General features: G+C 38.2%; 1 protein-coding gene across 19 annotated transcripts in view; it reads left to right on the top strand.

Moving 5' to 3' along the window:
* MLLT10 (MLLT10 histone lysine methyltransferase DOT1L cofactor) overlaps window positions 1–27922 on the top strand; it is a 249025-nt gene that overhangs the window by 48655 nt on the left and 172448 nt on the right. For all 19 annotated transcript variants that reach the window (XR_005355186.1, XM_038529836.1, XM_038529832.1 and 16 more), the window contains one exon: window positions 13833–13887. Coding sequence is in view for 16 of the 19 variants with exons in the window: in XM_038529836.1 (XP_038385764.1) it covers window positions 13833–13887 (55 nt within the window). In the remaining 3 variants the exon portion in view is untranslated. The remainder of the gene's footprint in view (window positions 1–13832; window positions 13888–27922) is intronic.

Genomic DNA, 27922 nt, shown 5'->3' with positions numbered 1-27922 from the left:
AGGCGCTAAACCGCGGCGCCACCCAGGGATCCCTTGTATTAGTTTCTTAGCATTCCACTAGTAATTTCAATATATTTCCTTTTCTTTAAAAATTTTTTATTTTATTTTATTTATTTATGATAGCCACACAGTGAGAGAGAGAGAGAGGCAGAGACATAGGCAGAGGGAGAAGCAGGCTCCATGCACCGGGAGCCCGACGTGGGACTCGATCCTGGGTCTCCAGGATCGCGCCCTGGGCCAAAGGCAGGCGCTAAACCGCTGCGCCACCCAGGGATCCCTATATTTCCTTTTTGTTGTGTATTTATATAGTGTACCACTTACGGATAATATTGTATTACAAAAAAAAAATTGTACTACATTTTAAATCTGTAGAAATCTTGCAATCGTAGAGATTCTTTGACATAACCTCTGTCTGCTCAGTTATGTTATTGCCATGTGTATTAGATCTATGTTACAGACCCCAGAAAACAATATTACAACTTTTGTTTTCAGTAATCATACGTATTTTTAAGAATTTAAGAACTAAAATTTTTATATTTTCTAGATATTTAACATTTGTGGTCCTCTTTTTTTGCTTCCTAAAGATTTGCATTCTCATTTAGTACCATTTCCCTTCATTTTGAAGAATTTCTGTTAGCCTTTGTTGTAGTCCATGCCTCCTGCTAATGAATTTTGTTTGCTGCCTTTTGTGTGAAAATACCTGTTTCAGCTTCATTTTTGAAGGCTATATTGGATGGATAGAAAATTCTGCGTTGAACTACAGTTTTTTTTTTTTTTTTGAAGGTTTTATTCTCTTTTGACTTCCATAGTTTATTTATTTATTTATTTATTTTTTATGATAGTCACAGAGAGAGAGAGAGAGGCAGAGACACAGGCAGAGGGAGAAGCAGGCTCCATGCACCGGGAGCCCGACGTGGGATTTGATCCCGGGTCTCCAGGATCGCGCCCTGGGCCAAAGGCAGGCGCCAAACCGCTGCGCCAACCAGGGATCCCGACTTCCATAGTTTATGATGAGAAATCAGCCATTTATTTAGTAATTGTTCCCCTTTATTTGCTGTGCCGTTTTTCTCTTGGCTCCTTGATGACATTATCCTTTGCTTTTTAGCAAGTAGTTGGGGTTCTTTTTTTTTTTTTTAGTAGTTGGGGTTCTTGAGGCCCACTGAGCTTTTTTTTTTTTTTTTTTAATATTTTTTTCTTTATTTATTTATGATAGTCACAGAGAGAGAAAAAGAGAGAGAGAGAGAGAGAGGCAGAGACACAGGCAGAGAGAGAAGCAGGCTCCACGCACTGGGAGCCCGACGTGGGATTCGATCCCGGATCTCCAGGATCGCGCCCTGGGCCAAAGGCAGGCGCCAAACTGCTGCGCCACCCAGGGATCCCCCCACTGAGCTTTTTGAATTTATAAAGTTTTCTTTCTTCAAATCAAAATTTTATTCCGTTTTTCAAAACTTACATTTTGCTGTATTCTCATATTCCATATTCTCTTCCTTCTCACCCCTTTTCCTCCTCCTTTTTCAGACCATTTACATGTTAGATTTCTCAGAAGTTTTTTTTTTTATTAAGATTTTATTTATTTATTTAAGAGAGAGAGGAAACATACAAGTGCTGGGGAGGGGCAGAGGGCGAAGGAGAAGCAATCTCCCTGCTGAGCAGGGAGCCCTACATGGGGATTGATCCCAGGACCCTGGGATCATGGCCTGAACTGATGCTTAGCCTTAGCCATCTATCTGTCCACCCAGGCACCCTTTTTATTTTATTCTATTTAAATAATTGGATTTGGATTATTTGTTCTTTGGATGTTGAGTTTTATAAGTTCTTTAGAGATTTTGGATACTAGCTCTTTAAGTGATATGTCATTTGCAAATACCTTCTCCCATTCTGTAGGTTGTCTTTTGGTTTTGTGGACTGTTTCCTTTGCTGTGCAAATGCCTTTTTATCTTGATGAAGTCACAATAGTTCCATTTTTGCCTTTGTTTCCCTTGCTTTTGGAGACCTGTCTAATAAAAGTTGCTGCAGCCAGGGTCACAAAGGTTGTTGCCTATATTCTTTTCTAGGATTTTGGTGGTTCCTGTCTCACATTTTAGGTCTTTCATCCATTTTGAGTCTATTTTTGTTTTTGGTGTGAGGAAATGGTCCAGTTTCATTCTTCTGTATGTAGCTGTCCAATTTTCCCAACACCATTTCTTGAAGAGACTGTCTTTTTTCCATTGGATCTTCTTTCCTGCTTTATTGAAGATTAGTTGGCCATAGAATTGAGGGTCCATTTATGGGCCCTCTGGTCCAGTGAATCCATGTATCTGTTTTTGTGTCAGTACCATATTGTCTTGATGCTTACAACTTTGTAATAGAGCTTGAAGTCTGGAATTGTGATGCCACAACTTTTGGCTTTCTTTTATTTCCTTTTTTTTTTTTTTTTGAAGATTTTATTTATTCATGAGAGACCGATAGAGAGAGAGAGAGAGAGAGAGAGAGAGGGTCAGGCAGAGACATAGGCAGAGGGAGAAGCAGGCTCCATGCAGAGAGCCTGATGTGGGACTCGATCCCGGGACTGTGGGATCATGCCCTGAGCTGAAGGCAGATGGTCAACCGCTGAGCCACCCAGGTGTTCCTTTGGTTTTCTTTTTCATCATTCCTTTGGCTATTTGAGGCCTTTTCTGGTTCCATACAAATTTAAGGATTCTTTGTTCCAGCTCTTTGAAATAAATTGATGGCATTTTGATAGGGATTGCTTTGAATGTATAGATTGCTCTAAGTAACAGACATTTTAACAATATTTGTTCTTCTAATCTATGAGCATAGCACATTTTTCCATTTCTTTATGTCTTCCTCAATTTTTCATGGGTGTTCTCCTATAGTATTCTGAATACAGATCCTTTTCTGCTTTGGTTGGGATAATTGTTAGGTATCTTATGGTTTTGGGTGCAACTGTAAATGGGATTGACTCCTTAATTTCTCTCTCTCTCTCTCTCTCTTTTTTTTTTTTTAAATTTTTATTTATTTATGATAGTCACAGAGAGAGAGAGAGAGAGAGAGAGAGAGAGGCAGAGACACAGGCAGAGGGAGAAGCAGGCTCCATGCACCGGGAGCCCGATGTGGGACTCGATCCTGGGTCTCCAGGATCACGCCCTGGGCCAAACGCAGGCGCCAAACCGCTGCGCCACCCAGGGATCCCTCTCTCTCTCTTTTGTTTTAAGATTTTATTTATTTGAGAGACACATGGGTGACTCAGCGGTTGAGCGTCTGATTTTTGCTCAGGTTGTAATCCTGAGGTCCTGGGATTGAATTCTGTATCTGGCTCCCTGCAGGGAGCCTGCTGTCTGTCTCTGCCTCTCTTTCTGTATCTCTCATGAATAAATAAGAGATAAATCTTTTTTTAAGAAAATGATGTTATTTATTAGAGAGCATGAAAGATCACAGGCAGGGGTAGAGGGAGACACAGACTTGTCGCTAATCAGGGAGCCCAATGCGGCACTTGATCCTAGGACCTGAGCCAAAGGTGGACAGCTAATTGATTGAACCACCCAGGTGCCCTTGATTTTTCTTTCTTCTATCTCATTGTTAGTGTATAAAAATGCAACTGATTTCTATGCATTAATTTGATTTCCTGATATACTTTGGTGAATTTCTGTATGAGTTCTAGCAATTTGGGGGTGGATTCTTTTGGGTTTTCCATGTAGTTTATCATGTCATCTACAAAGAGTAAGACTTTGACTCCTTTGCCGAATCAGATGCCTTTTATTTCTTTTTGTTGTCTGATTGCTGAGGCTAGAACTAGCACTACGTTGTGGACATCCCTCCATGTTCCTCACTTTAGAGGAAAAGCTCTCAGTTTTTCCCCATTGAAAATGATATTCCCTGTGGGCTTTTTGTCAATGGCTTTTAATGATATGGAGCAATGTTCCCTGTATCTCTCCACACTGAAGAATTTTAGTCAAGAAAGGATGCTGTCCTTTGTCAGGATATGGCTCTTGTCCTTTATTTTATTTTATTTTATATTTTATTTTATATTTTATTTTATTTTATTTTATTTTTTTATTTTATTTTATTTTATTTTATTTATTTTATTTTATTTTATTTTATTTTATTTTATTTTATTATTTATTTTATTTTATTTTATTTTATTTTATTTTATTTATTTTATTTTATTTTATTTTATTATGTAGTGTATCATATTGTTTGATTTGCAGATGTTGAACCACCCTTGCAGCCCAGGAATAAATCCCACTTGATCGTGGTGAATAATCCTTTTAATGTACTGTTGGATTCCATTAGCTAGTATTTTGGTGAGAATATTTGCATTCATGTTCATCAGTGATATTGGTCTGTAATTCTCTTTTTTGGTGAGGTCTTTTTCTGCTTTTGGGATCAAGGTAATGCTGGCCTCATAGAAAGAGTTTGGAAGTTTTCCTTCCATTTCTATTTTGTGAAACAGCTTCATAAGAATAGGTATTAATTCTTCTTTAAATGTTTGGTAGAATTCCCCCTGGGAAGCCATCAAGTCCTAGACTCTTGGGGGAGATATTTATTTATTTAAAGAAATTTATGTATGTATGTATATATTTATTTATTTGACTTAGAAATTTATTTATTTTTTGGGTATATATTTTTTTTATTGGAGTTCGATTTGCCAACATATAGTATAACACCCAGTGCTTATCCCATCAAGTGCCCTGCTCATTGCCTGTCACCCAGTCACCCTAACCCCCTGCCGACCTCCCCTTCTGCTACCCCTTGTTCGTTTTCCAGAGTTAGGCGTCTCTCATGTTCTGTCATCCTCTCTGATATTTCCCACTCATTTTCTCTCCTTTCCCCTTTATTCCCTTTCACTATTTTTTATATTCCCCAAATGAATGAGACCATATGATGTTTGTCTTTCTCCGATTGACTTACTTCACTCAGCAAAATACCCTCCAGTTCCATCCACGTCGAAGCAAATGGTGGATATTCCTTGTTTCTAATGGCTGAGTAATATTCCATTGTATACATAGACCACATCTTCATTCATCTTTCAGTGGACACTGAGGCTCCTTCCACAGTGTGGCTGTTGTGGACATTGCTGCTGTAAACATTGGCGTTCAGGTGTCTTGGTTTTTCACTGCACTGTATCTTTGGGTTGAATTCCCAGTAGTGCCATTGCTGGGTGGTAGTGAAGGTCTATTTTTAACTCTTTGAGGAACCTCCACACAGTTTTCCAGAGTGGCTGCACCAGTTCACATTCCCACCAACAGTGCAAGAGGGTTTCCCTTTCTCCACATCCTCTCCAACGTTGGTTGTTTCCTGTCATGTTAATTTTCCCCACTCTCACTGGTGTGAGGTGGTATCTCATTGTGGTTTTGATTTGCATTTCCCTGATGGCAAGTGATGTGGAGCATTTTCTCATGTGCTTGTTGGCCATGTGTATGTCTTCTTTAGTGAAATTTCTGTTCATGTCTTTTGCCCATTTCATGATTGGATTGTTTGTTTCTTTGGTGTTGAGTTTAATAAGTTCTTTATAGATCTTGGATATTAGCCCTTTATCTGATATGTCATTTGCAAATATCTTCTCCCATTCTGTAGGTTTTGGGGGAGATTTTTATTTTTATTTTTTGGGGGGGTAGATTTTTAATGACTGCTTCAATTTCCTTGCTGTTTATGGGTTTGTTCAGATTTTCTATTTCTTCTTCTTTTAGTTTTGGTGTATATACGTCTCTAGGAATGCATCCATTTCTTCCAGATTGCCTAATTTGTTGGCTCATAATATGTTCTTAGAATTGTTTGTATTTCTTTGGTGTTGGCTGTGATCTCTCCTCTTTCATTCATGATTTTATTTATTTGGGTCCTTTCTCTTTTTGATAAGTCTGATGAGGGGTTTATCAGTCTTATTACTTCTTTTTGTTTTGTTTTTTTTTATTTGGGTCCTTTCTCTTTTTGATAAGTCTGATGAGGGGTTTATCAGTCTTATTACTTCTTTTTGTTTTGTTTTTCTTAGTCTTATTAATTCTTTCAAAGAACCAGCTCTTGGTTTCATTGATCTGTTATTCATTTGGTTTCTATATCATTGATTTCTGCTCAAATCTTAATCATTTCTCTTCTCTTGCTGGGCTTAGGCTTTGTTTGATATTCTTTCTCCAGCTCCTTTAGGTGTAAGGTTCAGTTGTATATTTGAGACCTTTCTTGTTTCTTGAGAAAGTTTTATATTGCTATATACTTCCCTCATAGGACCACCTTTGCTGCATCCCAAAGGTTTGGAACAGTTGTGTTTTCATTTTCATTTGTTTACATGAATTTTTAAATTTCTTCTTTAATTTTCCTGGCTGACCCATTCATTCTTTAGTAGGATGCTCTTTAGCATCTATGTATTTGAGTTCTTTCCAAATTTCCTGTTGTGATTGAGTTCCAGTTTCAAAGCATTGTGGTCTGAAAATATGCAGGAAATTATCCCAGTCTTCAGGTACTGATTTAGACCTGATTTGTGTCCCAGTATGTGATCTCATCTAGAGAATGTTCCATGTACAATCAAGAAGAATGTGTATTCTGTTGCTTTAGGATGGCATGCTCAGAATATATCTGTGAAGTCCATCTGGTCCAGTGTGTCATTCTGAAAATACTTGTTTCCTTACTGATATTCAGCTTAGACGATCTGTCCATTGCAGTGAGTAGGGTGTTCTCTAGTATTACTGTGTTATTATCAATGGGTTTCTTTAATTTTGTTATTAACTGGCTTATAGAATTGACTGTTCCTGTGTTATGGGCATAAATATTTACAATTGTTAGATCTTCTTATTGTATAGACCCCTTGATTATGATATAGTGTGTTTCCTTATCTCATATTAATAGTCCTTGGTTTAAAACCTAATTTTGGGGCAGCCCCGATGGCTCAGCGGTTTGGAGCCGCATTCAGCCCGGGATGTGATCCTGGAGACCCGGGATCAAGTCCCACGTCGGACTCCCTGTGTGGAGCCTGCTTCTCCCTCTTGTCTGTGTCTCTGCCTCTCTCTCTGTCATGATTAAATAAATAAAATCTTTAAAAAAATTTTAATTTTGTCATATATATTGCCATTCCAGCTTTCTTTTGATGTCCATTACCATGATAATTGGTTTTCTACCCCCTTACTTTAAATCTGGAGGTTTCTTTGGGTCGGAAATGAGTCTCTTGCAGGCAGCATATTGATGGGTCTTGCTTTTTCATCCAGTCTGATACCTTGTATCTTTTGATTGGGGCATTTAGCCCATTTGTGTTCAGAGTAACTACTGAAAGGTACAGATTTAGTGCCATTTTATGACCTGTAAAGTTACTGTTTCTACAGATTGTCTCTGTTTCTTTCAAGTCTTTGTTACTTTTTTCCTCTCTCTTTGCTTGAAGGATCCCTTTTAATATTTTTTCTAGTGTGGGTTTGGTGATCACAAATTCTCTTAGTTTCTGTTTGTCCTGGACCCTTTTTATCTTTCCTTATATTTTGAATGGCATCCTAGTTGGATAAAGTATTCTTGGCTACATATTTTTTTCACTTAACATCCTGAATGTATGATGCTAGCCCTCTCTGGCCTGCCAGGTGTCTGTTGATAGGACTGCTGCCAGTCTAATGTTTCTACCCTTTTAGGTTAAGGACCTCATGTCCTGAGCTGCTTTCAGGACTTTCTCTTTGTCTCTCAGATTTGCAAGTTTCACTATTATATATCAGGCTGTTGACCTCTTTTTATTGATTTTAAGAGAGTTTCTCTGTGCCTCCTTGTTGTATTAGTTTACTGTAGGATGTGGAGTCTCTGTGGTCCAAGGTCTCTCATACCAGATCCTTTCTTCCTGAGTTAGGTCATAGTTTTCTACCTAGAACTTAATCTTTTCTTTTCCTGTACTTTTTTTCTCTGAAGTCTTCATATATCTATTTTTGTCTTTAGTAAGGAGACATGGCATATAGTAATGTATCTCTACAAAAGTTTAAAATATAAAAGAAAGTATTTTGGAATAAAGAAATAAATTCATTATCTTACTATCTTCATCATCAGCCTGTTAATATGTATTGTGTATTTTAGAATTATTTCTATACATAAATCTTTGTAAATATACCATTATTTCTCATTGAAATATAGTCAGTCATACTTTTTATACAAATTTTTAAAAAGATTTTGCTTATTTGAGAATGAGAGCATGAGTGGGGGGGATGGGCATAGGAAGAGGGAAAAGCAGCTGCCTGCTGAGCAAGGAGTCCAATCTGCAGCTTGATCCTAGGACCCTGGGATCATGACCTGAGCTGAAGGCAGACACTTACTGACTGAGCCACCCAGGTGGCCCAACTTTTTAATACAATTTTTAAGAAGATTTTACTTTTATTTACTTTTGAGAGACAAAGAGTGTGTGTGTGTAGGAGCACAGGTGGAGAGAGGGGCCGAGAGAGAGAGTGAGAATCTCGAGCAGACTCTGTGCTGAACATGGAGCCCAATGCAGGGCTTGATCTCATGACTATGGGATCATGACTTGAGCAGAAACCAAGAGTCGGTCGTTTAACTGACTGAGCCGCCTAGGCACCTGTATACAATTTTTATAATTATAAACAGCTATATAAAGTATCTTTGCATATATATTTTTTCATGTCTTGAAATTAAAGTACATAAGTGATACACACAAAAAATAAGGTACATAAATGATATAAAAATGAAATAGTACTTAATAAGTGCTATTTCTTTTTTTTTTTTTTTAAGATTTTTATTTATTCATGAGAGACACACACAGAGACAGGCAGAGACACAGGCAGAGGAAGAAGCAGGCTCCATGCAGGGAGCCTGATGTGGGACTCGATCCCGGGTGTCCAGGATCATGCCCTGGGCTGAAGGCAGGCTCTAAACCGCTGAGCCACCCAGGGATCCCCTAATAAGTGCTATTTCTATCATATTTCCTTTGGCTCTCTAGAAATGAAGTAATTGAATTAGTATTTTTCTTGAATCATGTTGCTAAATTGCTTTCTTTTTTTTTTTTTTTAATTTTTATTTATTTATGATAGTCACACAGAGAGAAAGAGAGGTAGAGACACAGGCAGAGGGAGAAGCAGGCTCCATGCACCAGGAGCCCGATGTGGGATTCGATCCCGGGTCTCCAGGATCGCGCCCTGGGCCAAAGGCAGGCGCCAAACCGCTGCGCCACCCAGGGATCCCGCTAAATTGCTTTCCAAAAGAATTGGATTATAGTGCCATCAACAATATTTAAAAATTAAAATTCACTGCACTTAGATTGTTAGGAATTAACTTTTAGGAAAAAGTTTACTAGGGCTGGTAAAAGGGATGGTTTAGTCAAGAAAGCATGTGACATTTGGTCTTGAGTTTGTGAGTTCAAGCCACATAGTGGGTATAGAGATTACTTAAAAAAAAAAAAAAAACCAGACAAGCTCAAGAGTTCGAGAGTTGCATACTCTACTGACTGAGCCAGCCTGGTACTCCTCTAATTTTTTAAAAAAGATTATTTGAGAAAGCGTATGGAGGAGCAGAGAAATAGGGACAAGCAGGCTCTATACTACTCATGGAGCCCACTGTGGAGCTTGATCCCAGGACCCCGAGATCATGACCTGAGCTGAAACCAAGAGTTGCATGCCTTCTGATTGAGCCACCCAGGTGCCCATAGATTCTTAATTCCTTACATTTGATTAATTACTGTTTTTAGTTCTTATATTTAAATTGTTTTTCATGCGGTGCCTGGTTGACTGAGTTGATTAAATGTCCAGCTCTTGATTTTGCTCAGTTCATGACCTCGGGGTTGTGAGGTCAAGCCCTGAGTTGGGCTCTGCGCTCAGTGGGGAGTCCACTTGAAATTCTCTCTTGTCTTCCTCTGCCCCTCCCCCAGCCCACTTGTGTTCTTCTATCTAATAAATAAAATCTTTTTTTTTTTTTTTAATTTTTATTTATTTATGATAGTCTCACAGAGAGAGAGAGAGAGGCAGAGACACAGGCAGAGGGAGAAGCAGGCTCCATGCACCGGGAGCCCGACGTGGGATTCGATCCCGGGTCTCCAGGATCGCGCCCTGGGCCAAAGGCAGGCGCCAAACCGCTGCGCCACCCAGGGATCCCTAATAAATAAAATCTTAAAAAAAGAAAAATAATAGTTTTTAAAAACATTTTGAATTTGCATTATTGATCAGTAATGTTTAAGGGTTTAATCTAAATTTTTTCTTCTCCAGTTGCTAAACAATTATTCTTATACCCAGTCATCCCAAAGAGTAATTATCTCTGGTTCTGTGTAGTCTTTAAATTATTAAATTTAGGGATCCCTGGGTGGCGCAGCAGTGTAGCGCCTGCCTTTGGCCCAGGGTGCGATCCTGGAGACCCGGGATCGAATCCCACGTCGGGCTCCCGGTCCATGGAGCCTGCTTCTCCCTCTGCCTATGTCTCTGCCTCTCTCTCTCTCTGTGTGACTATCATAAATAAATAAAAATTAAAAAAAATAAATTATTAAATTTAGTTCTTCTAAAAGAAATTTTTTCTTTTTGACAAGATATAAATCACTCAACTGAGATCCCTGGGTGGCACAGCGGTTTAGCGCCTGCCTTTGGCCCAGGGCGCGATCCTGGAGACCCGGGATCGAATCCCACATCGGGCTCCCTGCATGGAGCCTGCTTCTCCCTCTGCCTATGTCTCTGCCTCTCTCTCTCTCTCTCTGTGTGACTATCATAAATAAATAAAAATTAAAAAAAAATCACTCAATTAATAGTGTTTCTTTCTGTAAGAGAGGTTGCTGTATTGTTTAGAACCAAATTATTGCCTGCCTTTCATAAGTGTGCTTGTATTTTTGCTTCTTCTATCCATTTGTCATATATTTTTTGAGTTACCATGTCAGGAGATGGATAGATGCTAGGGCTACAGCCATGAAATGGAGTATATATATACACCCTAGCAGAGAATATAAACATAATTGCATAGTTAGTTGTGATTGCAATGTATGACAAGAAGTAAGTATAAGTAATTTATAATATGGTACCTTATCTACTGTAGGGAATCAGAGAAACCTTTGAGGAAGTGACTTTAAGCAAGAACTCGTGGGGTGAATAGAAGTTATCCAGCTGTGAAAGAGGGTTGGGATATAGGATAGGTGTTACAGGTAGAAAGTAAAAGTAACACATTTAGAGTCTATGAAGCAAGAAATGAATTTAGGAGTATTTATAGAATTGAAAGAAGAGGGGCACCTGGATGGCTCAGTCAGTAGAGCATGCAGGTCTTGATTGTGAGTTTGAGCCCCGTGTTGGGTGTAGAGTTTACTTTAAAAACAAAAAAACAGAAGTGAAAATGAAAAGACAGTATCGCCTAGGTGTGAGATATTGAAAAGAGAAAGTTGTGAAGCTAAGTAGGGGCTAGATCATGTAGTAAAACTATTAAAATGTTTATTCAGTGGTGCAGTAACATACTTGTACCTGCATTTTTGAAGTTTGCTCTAGATTGGTGGTATATAGGCAAGAGTAAGCATGGGACAGTATTGAGTTGCGGTCCCTGAAGTGGTCCTGATGAAAGTTGATGTTGGCTTGCAGTTGGCTAATAGTAGTATAGATGGAGATAGGTAGACAAATCTCACCAGTTCTTAGGAGGAGGAATGGGCAAAATATGCTGTTTGATTAAATATGAGTTAGAGCGTAGGGTGAAACTGTCAAAAGATGATGTCTAGGTGTTTTGTATGGGAAATATGTGGTTGAGAGTACCATTATGAACATAGGGGAAGGAGCTTCTGGCTTGCTCAGTCAGAGCATGTGACTCTTGATTGTGGGGTCATGAGTTCAACAAGCCTCTGGTTTGTTGCTGAGATTACTAAAAAAAAATTAATAAACTTTAAAAAAGATAGGGATTACTGAACAAAGCAAGTATTACATAGATTTGGACAGTCTGGAAAGTGCCATTGCAATTGTAGGAAGTTTTATATATGGATCTAAGGACAGATCTGAATAGGAGGTAAAATTTGAGAGTCACTGGCATACTTTTAATTTAGTTTTTTTTTTTTTTAATTTATTTATGATAGTCACACACACACAGAGAGAGAGAGGCAGAGACATAGGCAGAGGGAGATGCAAGGCTCCATGTACCGGGAATCCGACGTGGGATTTGATCCCGGGTCTCCAGGATTGCGCCCTGGGCCAAAGGCAGGCACTAAACCACTGCGCCACCCAGGGATCCCTTAATTTAGTTGTTAACAGATGAATGGAAAATAAAGATTGCTTAGTGTTTAACATGAAATGAGAAGGCATCTTAAGCTGGAGTCCTGAGAACTACCTTATTTAAAGGTTACATAAGGTTATCAGAAAGGTGTTGCCAAAGAGGTTAGAGAAAAATCAGGTACAGGATCTAATAGCTTACATTTTATTATTTTTTCACTATTTTATCTTAATTTCCATCTCCTATTTTCTTTTGTAACTTGTTTATATTACCATATTATAAGTTTCAAAATCTCTTTGGAGAGCAGCAAGGTAGGGTACAAATAATAAATACTCAAATATGAGCTCCAGGAATATATTCTTCATAGTAAGACAATGTCATTGAAACTTACTCTGTTTATTATTTTTATAATATCTTTCTCTCATCAGTAGTGAAAAGAAATGATTATACTATCTCTACCTAGGTTTATTTCTGGTTTTAATTTCTAGGGGTGGTAGGGATAGTGATGCATAACAACTACTTAGTATCATTGTTTGTGATAAGAGTAACTAGAATAATTAGAGCAGTTCCTTCCTTCTAGAAAGCATGTTCGCATATATGAGATCATGTTTTCTCATTTAAGTCAAAATTCTGAATTTTTGAGTTTGGCTCTTTATTTTAGGAGAAACCAGACCTAACTGACTATAATAATACTAGCTGATCCTAGACAGAAAGTGAAGGAATAGGAGGCACCTGGGTGGCTCAGTGGTTGAGCATCTGCCTTTGGATCCTGGAGTCCCGGGATTGAGTCCCACATCGGGGTCCCTGCATGGAGCCTGCTTCTCCCTCTGCCTACGTCTCTCTCTCTCTCTCTCTCTCTCTCTCTCTCATGAATAAATAAAAAATAAAATCTTAAAAAAAAAAAAGAAAGTGAAGGAATAGAGGCAAATGTTAAAAACTGTGCCCTGGACTCTTTTTGTTATTGTTACGGTTAACAAAAGTCATGGCAGGTATGTGGAAGTTAAGTAATATTCTCTTTTTAAAGTTATCTGATGAGGTGCCTGGCTGTCTGAAGTTGGTAGAGCATGTGACTCTCTCATTATTTTTTTTTAAGATTTATTTTGGTGAGAAGCAGAGGGAGAGTTTCCCAAGCAGACTCCATGATGGCTAAGCTTGGAGCCCATTGTGGGGCTTGATCTCACAGCCCTGAGGTCATGACTAGAACCAAAACCAAGACTCAGACACTTTACCAGCTGCACCACCTAGGCGCCCCTTGAGCATGTGACTCTTGATCTTAGGGTCATGAGTTCAAGACCCATGTTGAGGAAGAAGAGTTACTTAAAAAAACCACACATGCACACACATACCTATGAAATAAAGTTGGTAGTTGGTGTTTTGAGGAAGATCACATGTCGAGAATGACTTTGTGAGGAATGTTATGAGATACTTTTGGTGGCAGCTAGTACAAATGCTGCTCCCATATTAAAAAAAATTTTTTTTATTACTCATTTGAGACACTCCAGGAGGAGTGGCAGAGGCAGATGGAGAAGCAGACTCCTCGCTGAGCAGGGAGCCCAACGTGGGGCTGGATCTCAGGACCCCAGGATCATGGCCTGACGCTTAACTGACTGAGCCACCCAGGTGCCCCTGCTCCCACATTTTTAATAGTTTTGAGGTTTTGGGGAAGTTGTTATACTTTGGTAATTTGAAATATCTCTTTGATTTCTCCTCTTCTTTTTTATTTTTTTAAATAGAGATGTGAACTGTGTCCTCATAAGGATGGAGCTTTAAAAAGAACAGATAATGGGGGTAAGTACAGAGAATTAAAAAAGTTTTTTTTATTGGAAACTGGAGTGGGGGAGTATTTAAAAATATCTGGTTCATATTATAATATCAAATAAAATTTATCATTCATATTTTTAATAGTAATGTAATTTATGAATCTTTTTTGCTACCTTAGGGACAAACTTTTTTTTTTTTTGGGAGAGAGAGTGTGGGTGAGGGAGGGGCAGCGGGAGAGGGAGAGGAGAGAGGAGAGAGAGAGAGAGAGAGAGAGAAAGAAAGGGCTCAATGCCTACACAGAGCCCAAATCCGGGCTTGATCTCATGATCCTGAGATCATGACCTGAGATGAATCAAGAGTCAGACTCTTAATTGAGTGAGCCACCCAGGTGCCCCAAGCATTGTTTTTATAATGTAGAGTGGGCACATACTTCTAATTAAAATCTTGATTTTTTAAAATGGGTTATAATTTTCTTTTTTTTTTTTTTTATTTTTTTTTTTTGTTTTTTTTTTATTTTTTTTTATTTTTTTTTTATTTTTTTTAATTTTCTTATATTAGAAATTATTTTGGGAAAAGTTAGCTTCTTTTTTGTTGTTAGAGCTACACTCTGATGTTTTAGAGTCTTTTTTCCCCTCTCTTTTGTGTATTGCTGGACAGATGATATTTCTAGTAAATGTTAATTTTAACACCCTGAGGATTTTTGTTGCTTGAATATAGAGAAATGCTGACTTCTGTCTTTAAATTTTGCTGTGCTTTCCTGAGGACCCTTGTGAATTTCTCATTTGCATCTCCATTTTTAGTTGTCCCCTGAGAAATCCATGTTTCTTTATAGCTCAGTACCATTCTATTTTTAAAAAAATACTTTATTTATTCATGAGAGAGACAGAGAGAGAGGTAGAGACACAGGTAGAGGGAGAAGCAGGCTCTCCACGGGGAGGCTGATGCGGAACTTGATCCTAGGACCTTGGGATCACGCCCTGAGCTGAAGGCAGATGCTCAACCACTGAGGCACCGAGGCGTTCCTCCCCTTTTAAAAATTTTTATTTATTTATTCAGCTCAGTACCATTCTTAAATATGTAGACATGAATTTATTAAACTGTGGCATACTGTGAAAATTGATGAAGAAACTCATAAAAGTAGAGATTGTAACTCCTATTAGTACTCTTCCATTTTGAGCAGCTACCTCTAAAGCATTTTTGGCATAGAATAGAGGAATGACATGGGTAAATAAAAGGAAAAAATAAAATGTTTTAGTGTAGCTCTACATAGATTTATTTATATACAAATTTAATATTTAGACTGTTATACAGCCACATTTTACAGAATTTTTAAAATATTAGAAACCCTTGCTCCTTTTCCTGTTCACCATCTGTCTAGTTTCTCAACAACTTTCCTGCTGTTGGTATACTTCTCTTATTACTTATTTGCATCTCCTTCTAGGGTTTTTTCTTTATATACAAATAAATATGAATAAAGAAATATTTTCTCCCTAATTTTTATACAGATGGATGAATATTTTACATACTCTTTGCATCTTAATTTTTTCACTTAATAGTTTATTACTAGTATAAAGCTTTCTTTTTTATATAATCAGTCACCTGTTGATAGACTTTCTGATATTCTGCTTTTATGACTAGTCCTTGTATACATGTCATGTGTGCCTCTGTAGGATTATTAATTCCCAGGGGTGGAACTATTGGGTCAACGGGATTTTGTAGTTAATTTGATAGATATTCCCAAATTATTTTCCCTTGTGGTTGTACTTATTTATGTTTCCAGCAGCCTTGAATGAATAACTTATTCTCTGTATCCTTTGATAATCCAGTAGGTGAAAATTGGTATCTTAGAGCGGTTATTTTGCATTTTTTTTTAAAGATTGTATTTATTTATTCATGACAGACACACACACACACACAGAGAAGCAGAGACACAGGCAGAGGGAGAAGCAGGCTCCATGCAGGGAGCCTGATGTGGGACTTGATCCTGGGTCTCCAGGATCACACCCTGGGATGAAGGCGGCACTAAACCGCTGGGCCACCAAGGCTGCCCCTGCATTTCTTTTATGAGTGAAGCTGAGCATCTTACACTTTTATTTTACAATTTTTATTTTTAAAGATTTATTTGTGAGAGAGTACAAGCAGGGGGAGCAGCAAAGGGTGAAGGAGAAATAGACTGCCCACTGAGCAGGGAGCCTGATTCAGGGCTCCATCCTAGGACCCTGAGATCATGACCTGAGCCAAAGGTAGCCGCTTAACTGACTGAGCCACTTAGGGGCCCCCCATCTTGTGTGTGTGTGTGTGTGTGTGTGTGTATGTGTGTGTTTATTTTTTTTTTTAATTTTATTTATTCATGAGAGACACAGAGAGAGGCAGAGACATAGGCAAAGGATGAGTAAGGCTCCTTGCAGGAAGCCTGATGTGGGACTCAATCCCAGGACCCTGGGATCACGACTTGAGCCAAAGTCAGATGCTCAACCTCTGAGTCACCCAGGTGCCCCACCATCTTATATTTTTTAAAAGCAAATCGTATTTTTCTTTCTTTGGATTTTTTATTAATTCATTAGAGACACAGAGAAAGAGAGGCTGAGATATAGAGGAAGAAGGGAGCCTGATGTGGGACTCGATCCCAGGACTTCAGGATCACGTTCTGAGCAGACGCTTAACTGCTGAGCCACCCAGGCGTTCCAAGCAATTTGTATTTTTCTTTCTGGTTTGTTAATATGTTTTTTCTCTTTGGTTGTTGATCTTTTTTTTTTTTTTTTTTTTTAAGATTTTATTTATTTATTCATGAGAGACAGAGAGAGAAGCAGAGACCTAGGCAGAGGGAGAAGCAGGCTCCATGCAGGAAGCCGGATGTGGGACTCGATCCCTGGACTTCAGGATCAGCCAAAGGCAGGCACTCAAACACCAAGCCACCCAGACATTCCTGATCATTTTCTTTTTGATTGTTGAAGCTTTCATAGGAGCTTCTTTATTCATTAGGCTTTTGTGATTGAGTTGGGTTAGTATTTTTGTCCAGTTGTTCAGTCTTCGCTTATGGGGCTTTGTACTATGCAGAAGTTTGATTTTTATTTAAGTGAATTTATTAATCTTATCTTTCATGGGTTCTGTATTATGAACCATAGTTAGAAAGGCCTTCCTTACTCCAACATTAATAAAAAGATTCTTTCACAATGTCCTCTAGTTTTTTTGTGGTTTCTTTTTTTTTTTTTACAGTTTAATCTTTCATACATTTGGAATGTATCCATGTAAGACAATATGGGGTATGGATCCATCTTTATTTTTTTGTAGTTGCTAAAAATGCTACCATTTGTCCCATCATCATCTGTTGAGCAGTTCATCTTTTCTTCAATGATCTGAAACACCATCTTTATTAGAGTCTTAAGTTTGATGTATATTTAAAACATTCTGACTAAATTGTGTTCCAAAATAGATTTACAAATCTATTTGTAGATAGATTTGAATTCATTTTCCTATTGAAATACTAATTATATTTCTTGAGTAGTTAACAAAACCCCACAATGTACCTGGTGGTACAATATTGATGATAAATTTTTTTTATAATACTTAATTTTTAATACCTAATACTCCCTTTTCATGCTGGAAAATACGTTAGAAGTTTTGGTAGTCAGGATGAGGAATTTCTCAATGCAGCTTTTAATTTTCTCAATCTCATCTGCTGTACATAGTTCTCAGTTGTTAAAGGTAAGTAAAACTTAACAAGTTTAATATAGATTGGTGTATGAGAAGTGGGGTTGGGGTATTACAGGCAGAAGGAGAAGCAAACGATAAAAGACACAAGTATATTGAAGAATTGAAAATGGGAGTTAGACTGTAAGGTTTGAATGGCAGGCCCTCTGAGAGGTGAAACTGATGATAAAGGTAAAGTTGTCATTCCTTCTCCTCTCCCCTGCTCATCTCCTTCCATTCCCTTCCTTCTCCCTCTTCCCTCTTCCCTTTTCTGTACTGAGGACTTGATCCTGTTGATTTGGGGAGCCACTGAAGCTGAGGAATAGCATGAAATTTCTATTTTAGAAAGGTAACTCTGACAGCAATGTGGTGAATGGATTGAAAGAATATGATTGCCAGCTATAAAAAAGAATAGTAGAGCTGGATCATAAGTGCATTTAACATACTTGAAATCAGCTATATAGCCTGGGCAGTGGGGGGAGATACAGAAAAAGAAATAAATTGCAGAGATAATTCAGTTTGCCATTTTACTCAGTCAGCATACATTCTAGGCAAACCTATATGGAAATCTCTGTGAATGATTGTAAGGCTTTCGCAGCCATCATTGACAAAGATATGAAATATATTAGTGAGGGGTCAAGCAAGAGATGGTGATGTCAGTTACATTCTATGGTTTTTTAAAACTAAAAAAAAAATTATATTCCAGTAGAGTTAACATATACTGTTATATTAGTTTCAGGTGCACAGTATAGTTCTTCAACAATTCTATATATTACTCAGTGCTCATCAAGATAAGTGTTACTCTTCATCCCCTTCAACTATTTCACACACCCTTATCTCCCCTCTGGTAACCATCAGTTTGTTCTCTATAGTTAAGAGTCTGTTTTTTTGGTTTGTCTCTTTTTTCTTTGTTTGTTTTTTCTTATATTCCAATTATGAGTGAAATAATATGGTATTTGTCTTTCTGACTGACTTATTTCACTTAACATTACAACAACTCTAGATCCATCCATACTCTTGTAAATGGCAAGCTTTCATTCCTTTTAATGGCTGAATAATATTCATTCCTCTGTGTGTGTGTGTGTGTGTGTGTGTGTGTGTGTGTGTGACTGTGTGTGTATATATGTATTACATCTTTTTTTTTTTTTTTTTTTTTTTTTTTTTTTTAGGTTTACTTATTTTAAGTAATCTCTACACCTAACATGGGGCTCAAACTCATGGCCTCAAGATCAAGAGTTGCATGCTTTTCTGACTGAGCAAGCCAGGTGCTTCCATGTCTTTATCCATTCACCTATCGGTGGACACTTGGGCAGCTTCCCTAAGTTGGCTTTTGTAAATAATCCTGCAATAATATAGAGGTGCATATATCTTTTCAAATTAGTATTTTTTGTACCAGTAGTGTGATTACTGGATCATATGGCAGTTATGTTTCTGATTTTTTTTTTTTTTAATGTAGCCTCTATACTGTTTTCCACAGTTGCTACACCAGTTTGCATATTCACCAAGAGTGCACAGGGGTTCCCTTTTTCTCAACATCCTCACCAACACTTGCTGTTTCTTCTGTTTTTGATTTTAGCCGTTCTTACAGGTGTGAGGTGATATGTCATGTGGTTTTGATTTGTATTGCCCTGATGAGTGATGTTGATCATCTTTTCATGTATCCGTTGGCCGTTTCATGTACGTCTTCTTTGGAAGAATGTCCATGTCTTTTTTTAAAATAAGATTTTATTTATTCATGAGAGACACAGAGAGGCAGAGACACAGGCAGAGGGAGAAGCACGCTCCCCATGGGGAGCCCGATGTGGGACTGGATCCCAGACCCCGGGATCACGCCCTGAGCCCAAGGCAGACGCTCAACCGCTGAGCCACACGGCCATCCCTGTCTTCCCACTTTTAATTGGATTATTTGTTACTTACATTTTTGAAGAAATTTCAGAATGAATTGAGGCTCATTGATAGATAACAATCTGACAAGAAAATAACTTACAAAATCTCACAGGGTTATATATTAAAAATTGGAATTTTAAAAAATGATTTATTTATTCATGAAAGAAACAGAGAGGTAGTTACACAGGCCATGGGAGAAGCAGGCTCCCTGCAAGGAGCCCGATGTGGGACTTGATCCTGGACCCTGGAATCACACCCTGGGATGAAGGCAGATGCTTAACTGTTGAGCCACCCAGATGTGGGACAGTTTTTTTTTTTAAGATTTTATTTAGTTATTTGAGATAGAGAGGGAGATATGATATGAGAGGGAGACGAGAAGCAGGCTTTCGACTGAGCAGGGAGCCTGATGTGAGGCTTGATCCCAAGATTCTGGAATCATAACCTGAGTTGAAGGCAGACACTTAACTGATTGAGCCACCCAGGTGCCCCAAGGACAGTTTTGATTATGCTTGTTTTTGCTTTAGAATCTAAACCCACAAAGATGAGGCTCTGCATTATTGCAGTAAGTCTAAGCGGCAGATTGATGAGGGACTGGTTGAAGACAGCAGTAGTAGGAGTGTAAACATGAGGGAATGGATATCAGAGATATTAAATGGTAAAATTTTGCAGGTATATTTTTAAAAATGTACCTATTTCACTATGGGAAATTTTGAGTATACATAAAAGTAGAGAGAATCCCCAGGTACCTAGCTTTAATAGTGATCAAGTCATGGCTAGACTTGTTTCATTTAAACTTTTCCTTATGCCATTTTGATTATTTTGAGTTTTGTGAGCATAACTAACATACGTGGATATTTAACAAATACACAACATATTATCACATATAAAAAAAGGTCAAAGATTTTTTAAAGCCATCAACTATTCAGTTACTCAGATTTTCCTGATTGTCTCCCTAAATGTTTTCTTTTTATATTTGAATGAATCAGTGTCCAAATAAGATCCATAAGCTGGATCCATGAAGTGCATACAGTGTAATTGCTTGATATGTCTCTTAGGTCTCTTTGTAACCCCTCCAAACCATTTCCTTGTCACTTTACTTATGGAGGAAATTGGGACATTTGCACTGTATAGTTTCCCACAATAGAGATTTTATTGATTGTATCTCATATGGGGTGTGAGTGTGTGAGCATGTTACTTTGTCTTATATATTTTCTGTATGTAGGTAGTTAGATGTATTCAGAAGCTCGATTATAGTCAGTTTATTGTGGGGGCAGTTAAAAAGACTTCATGGTGTTGTATGCTTCATTCATGAGGCATATGATATTTGGTTGTTTCCTTTTTTTGTGATATTAGCAGCTGATGACCAATATCTAGACCATTATTTTATTAAATAGAAAGTGAATAAAATTGTGATATTCTGTCATATATTGTCATATACAGACAATCGATCATTTCTCAACTACTTATTACCCTGAAGTGCAGTTTGTGAAGGAAGGACAGTATACCATATTCTTCTTTCTTAAAATTGAGATAAAATTTGTATAGCATAACATTGACCAGCTTAAGATATATAGTTCAGTGACATTTACTACTTTCACAACGTTGTGCAATTATCACCTCTGTCAATTTCCAAAACATTTTTACCACCCTAAAATAAAGTATGCTTTCATAAGCAGAAACTATACATTCTGCCATCTATCCTTTCTCCCCCAGCCCTTGGCAACCACCAAGCTTCTTTTTGTCTCTGTGGATTTACTTCTGTATATTTTATGTAACTATAATAATCATACAGTATGACTGTTGAAGTTTGGCTTCTTTCTCAGGATAATGTTTTTCAGGTTCATCAGTGTTGTAGCCTGTATTAGTACTTCAGTCCTCTTTATGGTTGAATAATTCTCCGTGTGTGTGTGTGTGTGTGTGTGTGTGTGTGTGAGTATGAGAGTATCTGTGAGCACGAAAGGGGGGTGGAGATTGATTACATTGTGTTGGTCCTTTCATTTGTTGGATATTTGTATTTCTGCCTTTTGATTGTTGTGAATAGGGCTGCTGTGAACATGGTTGTACAAATGTGTTTTATTCTCTCTTTTCAGTTTTGTGGGGAGTATATACTAGGAGTGGCATGATGGGTCATTTAGTGATTCTGGGTTTAACTTTGTGAGGAACCACCAAACTTTTTCATAGTGCCTGCACCAGTTTTACATTCTCACAAGCAGTGTGTGAGAGATCTAATTCCTTTTCATTCTCACCAACACTATTTTCTGAAATTTTAAGTTATAGCCATCCTATTGAGTATGAAGTAGTACCTCACTGTGGTTTTGATTTATTTCCCTAAAGATAATGATATATCGAGCATTTTTACATGAACCTATTGGTTATTTGTGAATCTTCTTTGGAGAGAAATCTATTCATATTCTTTGTCTTTTTTTGTAATTGGGTTGTTTGTCTTTTTGTTGTTGACCTATAAGGATTCTTTATATTTTCTAGACTGATACATGATTTGCACAGCTTTTCTCTGTGTACATTGTCTTCTCATTTCTTGATAATGTCCTTTGGTTCACAGTAATTTTTAATTTGATGAGGATCCGTTTATTTAATTTTTCTTTGTTGCTCACGCTTTTGATATCTAAGAATCCATTGCTAATCAAAGTCATTAAGATTTATATCTATGTTTCATTCTGACTTTATTTTTTAAGGACTTTTTTAGTTGTTAACCCATTTTGAGTTAAATTTAGTATATGATATGAGTTAAGGTCCAACCTCTCTCTCTCTCTTTCTCTCTCCTGGTTTTTTTTTTGTTTTTTTTTTTTTTTTTTGGTTTTTTTTTTTTTTTTTGCATGTGGAAATCCAGATGTCCCACCACCATTTGTTGAAGAGACTATTCTTTCCCTATTGAATGGTCTTGGTGCCTTGTTGAAAATCAGTTGGCCGTAGATACATGGGTTTATTTTTGGACTCTGTTGTATTCCATTGATCTTTATGTCTATTGTAAAGAGTGCCATCATAAACTGTTTTGAAGACTACAGCTTTGGTAGTAAATTTTGTAATTGGGAATGTGAGTGTCTCATTTTTCTTTTTCTTTTTCAGTATTGCTTTGACTCTTTGGATTCTAGTTGGTATGATTTCAAGGATTGCAAAAAAGACGTGTGGAATTTTGATAAGGGATTACGTTGAATCTGTATATTGCTTTGGGTAGTATTGTTAACAGTGTAAACTCTTATTATATGAATGTGGGGCTGTCTTTCCATTTATTTATGTCTTTAATTTCTTTCATCATCCCTGTTCTATAGTTTTCAGGGTAGAAATCTTTCACCTCCTTGTTTAATTTCTTTTAGGTGTTTTATTATTATTATTATTTTTTTTGATTGTAAAGATTTTATTTATTTATTCATGAGAGACACAGAGAGAGAGACAGAGACAAAGGCAGAGGGAGAAGCAGGCCCAATGCAGGGAGCCCGATGTGGGACTCCATCCCAGGTCCCCAGGATCCCCTGGGCTGAAGGCGGCGCTAAACCGCTGAGCCACCCAGGCGTCCCATAGATGTTTTATTCTTTTAGATACAAAATGATTTTTTCCCTTAATTTTCTGTTTGGATTAGTCATTGATAATACGTAGAAATAAAACAGAATTCCACGTGTGGCTTTTATACCATAGTTTTGCTGAATTTCTTCTAATTCTTTTTGCATGTTCTTTAGGGCTTTCTATATGTAAAATGGTGTGAATAAAGATAGTTTTACTTCATCTTTTCCAATTTGGATGCCTTTCACTTATTTTTTTTCATTAATTGCTGTAGCTAGCATTTCTAGTACAATATTGAACAGAAGTGGAAATATATAGTGGGTATCCATGTCTTCTTCCTGATATTAGGGGGAAAATTATCAGTCTTTTATCACTGAGTTAGTTTTTTCCAGCAGGTTTTTCATAAATATCCCAATCGTATTGAGGAAGCTCCATTTTATTTCTGCTTTGTTGAATTTATATCTTGTGAAAGGTGTTAAATTCTGTCAAATCCTTTTTTTTTTTTTTTTGGTATCTTTTTTGCATGGTGATGTGGTTTTTGTTTTATTAAAGGTATAGTATAATTGGCTGGTTTTCTTATGTTGAATCCCCTTTGTATTTCTATCATAAATCCCTTTTGATCAAAGTATACAATTTTTTAATTACTTTTGTACCCCAAAGAATTTGTTTATTTAGAACCTCAGAATATGACCATATTTGAAATAAGGTTTTTTTTTTTTTTTTAAGATTTTATTCATGAGAGACACACAGAGAGAGGCAGAGACATAGGCAGAGGGAGAAGCAGGCTCCCTGTGGAGACCCTGATGCAGGACTCCATCCCTGGACTGTGCCATCACGCCCTCAGCCTAAGGCAGACGCTCAACCATTGAGCCACCCAGTTGTCCCTAATAGGGTCTTTACAGATATTTAGAACCAAGGTAAAAATCTTGGATGGGATCATCCTGGCCCCATATGGACACTCAATCCAATAACAAATGCCCTTGTAAAAGATCATTGGAGAATGCACCAAGAGACACAGGAGATAGTCATGTGAAAGGACTAAGGTGGAGATTGAATATGTAGCTGTGAGCTGAGAAATGCTAAGAATTGCTGGAGCCACCAGAAGTTAGGATAGAAGCATGCTGATTTTGGACTTCTGGTCTCCAGAACTGTGGAAGAATGTATTTTTTTCTAAAGCTATTAAATTTGTTTTAATTTATAGCTGTTTTTTTTTTTTTAATTTTTATTTATTTACTTATGATAGTCACAGAGAGAGAGAGAGGCAGAGACACAGGCAGAGGGAGAAGCAGGCTCCATGCACCGGGAGCCCGATATGGGATTCGATCCCGGGTCTCCAGGATCGCGCCCTGGGCCAAAGGCAGGCGCCAAACCGCTGCGCCACCCAGGGATCCCCTATAGCTGTTTTAAGATACAAATACACTAGTATTTTGCTGAGAATTTTTGCATTTATATTCATAAGGGATATTGGTGCGTAATTTTGTTTTCCTCTGTTTTGTTTGGCTTTAGGGGTATTTGATAACATACTGGCCTTGTAGAATGAGTTAGGAAGTGTTTCTTCCTCTTTCATTATTTGGAAGAATTTGTGTTAATGCTTATTTAAATATTTGGTAGAATTCTACTCCTGAAACTAGTATTGCACTGTATGTTAACTAACTACACTTTAAATAAAAATTAAAAAGGTAAATGTTTGGTAGAATTCACTTATGAGTGCATTTAATCCAGGACTTTTGCTTTTCTTTGTTGGAAGTTTTTTGTTTATCTTTTTATTTGTTCAGACCTTCTCTTTCAGTTTTCTTAGTTTGTGTGTTTCTAGGAATTTATCATTTTTATGTAGGTTATCTAATTTGTATAATTGGTCATAGTATTATCTTTTTTTTTTTTTTTTAAAGATTTTATTTATTCGAGAGAAAGCACGAGCAGGGGGAGAGGCAGAAGGAGAGGGAAAAGAGAAGCACACTCCTTGCTGACCAGGGGAGCAGGGGCTCCTCATGCCCTGAGAATGGAAGGCTGACGCTCAACCACTGAGCCACCCAAGCGCCCCTTCGTGGAGTCCTCTTATTAAAAAGATTTATTTAGAGACGCCTCCGTGGCTCAGTGGTTGAGCACCTCCTTTTGGCCTGGGGTGTGATCCTTGGGTCCCAGGATCAAGTCCCACCCCGGGCTCCCACTGAGGAGCCTGCTTCTCCCTCTGCCTGTGTCTCTGCCTCTCTCTGTGTCTCTCATGAATAAGTAAATAAAATCTTAAAAAAAAAAAAAAAGGATGTATATATTTGAGAGAGGGAGAGTGTGCATGCGTGTGGATGCACACACAGTGCACGTGAGTAGGGAGAGAGGGAAAAGGAGAAAAGATTTCTGCTGAGCACAGAGCTCTGGCCAGGCTTGATCTCAGGACCCTGAGATCATGACCTGAGCCGAAATAAAATGTTAGTTGCTTTTTAAAAAAGATTTTATTTATTTATTCAGAGACAGAGACAGAGAGAGAGAGGGAGGGAGGCAGAGACACAGGCAGAGGGAGAAGTGGGCTCCATGCAGGGAGCCCGACATGGGACTCGAACCCGGGTCTCCGGGACCATGCCCTGGGCTGCAGGCGGCGCTAAATCACTGCGCCACTGCGGCTGCCCCAAATGTTAGTTGCTTAACGGACTGAGCCACCCAGGTACCTGGAAAAGCCTGTGTGTGTGTGTTTTAAGCCTGTGTTTTTAAACTTTCATCCCCTTATTTGTTCACCTGACCCCACCCCACCTCACCTGAGCATCTTTCTTCATTTTCAACAGAGGGGTTTACAGGTATGCTCAGTTGGTAGAGTATGTGACTCTTTTTTTTTTTTTTTTTTAAGATTTTATGTATTTATTCATGAGAGAGAGAGAGGCAGAGACACAGGCAAAGTGAGAAGCAGGCTCCCCACAAGGAGCCCGATGTGGAACTCGATCCTGGATTCTGGGATTACACCCTGAGCCAAAAACAGGCGCTCAACTGCTGAGCCATCCAGGCATCCCGAGTATGTGACTCTTGATCTTGGGGTGACTTTGAGTCCATGTTATGCGTAGAGTTTATTTAAAAAAAAAGGGGGGGGGATCCCTGGGTGGCGCAGCAGTTTGGCGCCTGCCTTTGGCCCAGGGCACGATCCTGGAGACCCGGGATCGAATCCCACGTCGGGCTCCTGGTTCATGGAGCCTGCTTCTCCCTCTGCCTGTGTCTCTGCCTCTCTCTCTCTCTGTGTGACTATCATAAAAAATAAAAAATAAAAAATAAATGTTTCCTCTGAGACACCTGGGTGGCTCAGTGGTTGGGCATCTGCCTTTGGCTCAGGGCATGATCCTGGGTCCTGAGATGGAGTCCCATACTAGGCTCCCTGCAGGGAGCCTGCTTCTCCCTCTGCCTATGTCTCTGCCTCTCTTTGTGTGTCTCTCACGAATAAATAATAAATAAAATCTTTTAAAAAAATTGCCTCTTACTGAGTATTTATTTGGTTGCTATAAACTTTTTGGTTTTAAGAACTTTTTTGTCTTCAATTTAAAAAAGATTTAATTCCTGTGTAGGTAATGTACAGTGTTATATTAATTTCAGGTGCATGACATAATGATCTGACAATTCTGTATATTACTCAGTGTTCATCACAATAAGTGTATTCTTAATCTCCCTTACCCCCCCCCCCCCGCCTCCTTTCTTGTAACCATCAGTTTATTCTCTATAGCTAAGAATGTGTTTCTTGGTTTGTCTTTTTCTTTTTGTCCATTTGTTTTGTTTCTTAAATTCCACGTGAGTAAAATCATATTTTATTTGTCTTTTTCTGACTTATCTCACTTTTTTTTTCACTTTATTTCAACAAGATCCCTCTTTGTTGTTGCAACTGGTAAGACTTCATTCTTTTTTGTGGCTGAGTAATGATCCTTAGTATATGTATGCGTGTGTGTATGTGTATACATATACACACATACACACATACCCACTACTTTTTATTTAATAAAGATTTTATTTATTCATGAGAGACAGAGAGAGAGAGAGAGAGAGAGGCAGAGGCACAGGCAGAGAGAGAAGCAGACTCTCCGCGGGGAGCCTGATGCAAACTCGATCCCAGGACCCTGGAATAACACTCTGAGCCAAAGGCAGATGCTCAACTGCTGATCCACCCAGGCGTCCCTACATTGTTATTCCTATGCTGTACATTATATCACCATGACATTTATTTTATTTTATTTTTTTATTTTTTTTAAATTTTTATTTATTTATGATAGTCACACACACACAGAGAGAGAGAGAGAGGCAAAGACACAGGCAGAGGGAGAAGCAGGCTCCATGCACCGGGAGCCCGACGTGGGATTCGATCCCGGGTCTCCAGGATCGCGCCCTGGGCCAAAGGCAGGCGCCAAACCGCTGTGCCACCCAGGGATCCCCACATTTATTTTATAAATGGAATTTTGTACCTGTTAATCCCTTTCATGTATTTTGTCCAATCTCTTCCTCAGCCTTTTTCCCCACAGGTAATCAACAGCTTTTTTCCTGTATCTCTGAGCCTGTTGCTGTTTTGTTTGGTTTGTTTTTTAGTTTCTATATGTAAGTGAAATCATACAGTATTTGTCTTTGTCTGTCTGACTTAGTTTTCTTGGCAGAATACCCTTTAGGTCCATGCATGTAGTCACAGATGGCAAGATTCCATTCTTATGTGTAGCTAAATAATAGTCTTTTGCGGAGAGGTGTATGTGTATGTACCACATCTTTGTCCATTCATCTATCCAGGGTCACTTAGGTTGCTTCCATACCTTGGCTATTATAATTAACACCGAAAAGATAATAGAGTTGCATCTATCTCTTTGAATTGATGTTTTCCTTTTCTTTGGATAAATACTCAGAAGTGGACTTGCTGGACTGTATGTAATAATTCTATTTTTAAGTTTTTGAGGAACTTCTATACTATTTTTTAAAAAAGATTTATTTATTTATTCATGAGAGAGAGACAGAGAGAGACAGA

This window comes from Canis lupus, chromosome 2, assembly GCF_011100685.1.
Source record: "Canis lupus familiaris isolate Mischka breed German Shepherd chromosome 2, alternate assembly UU_Cfam_GSD_1.0, whole genome shotgun sequence".
Taxonomy (NCBI): domain Eukaryota; kingdom Metazoa; phylum Chordata; class Mammalia; order Carnivora; family Canidae; genus Canis; species Canis lupus.
The sequence above is the reverse complement of the archived record's forward strand: the minus strand, read 5'-3'. Positions and strand labels throughout refer to the sequence as shown.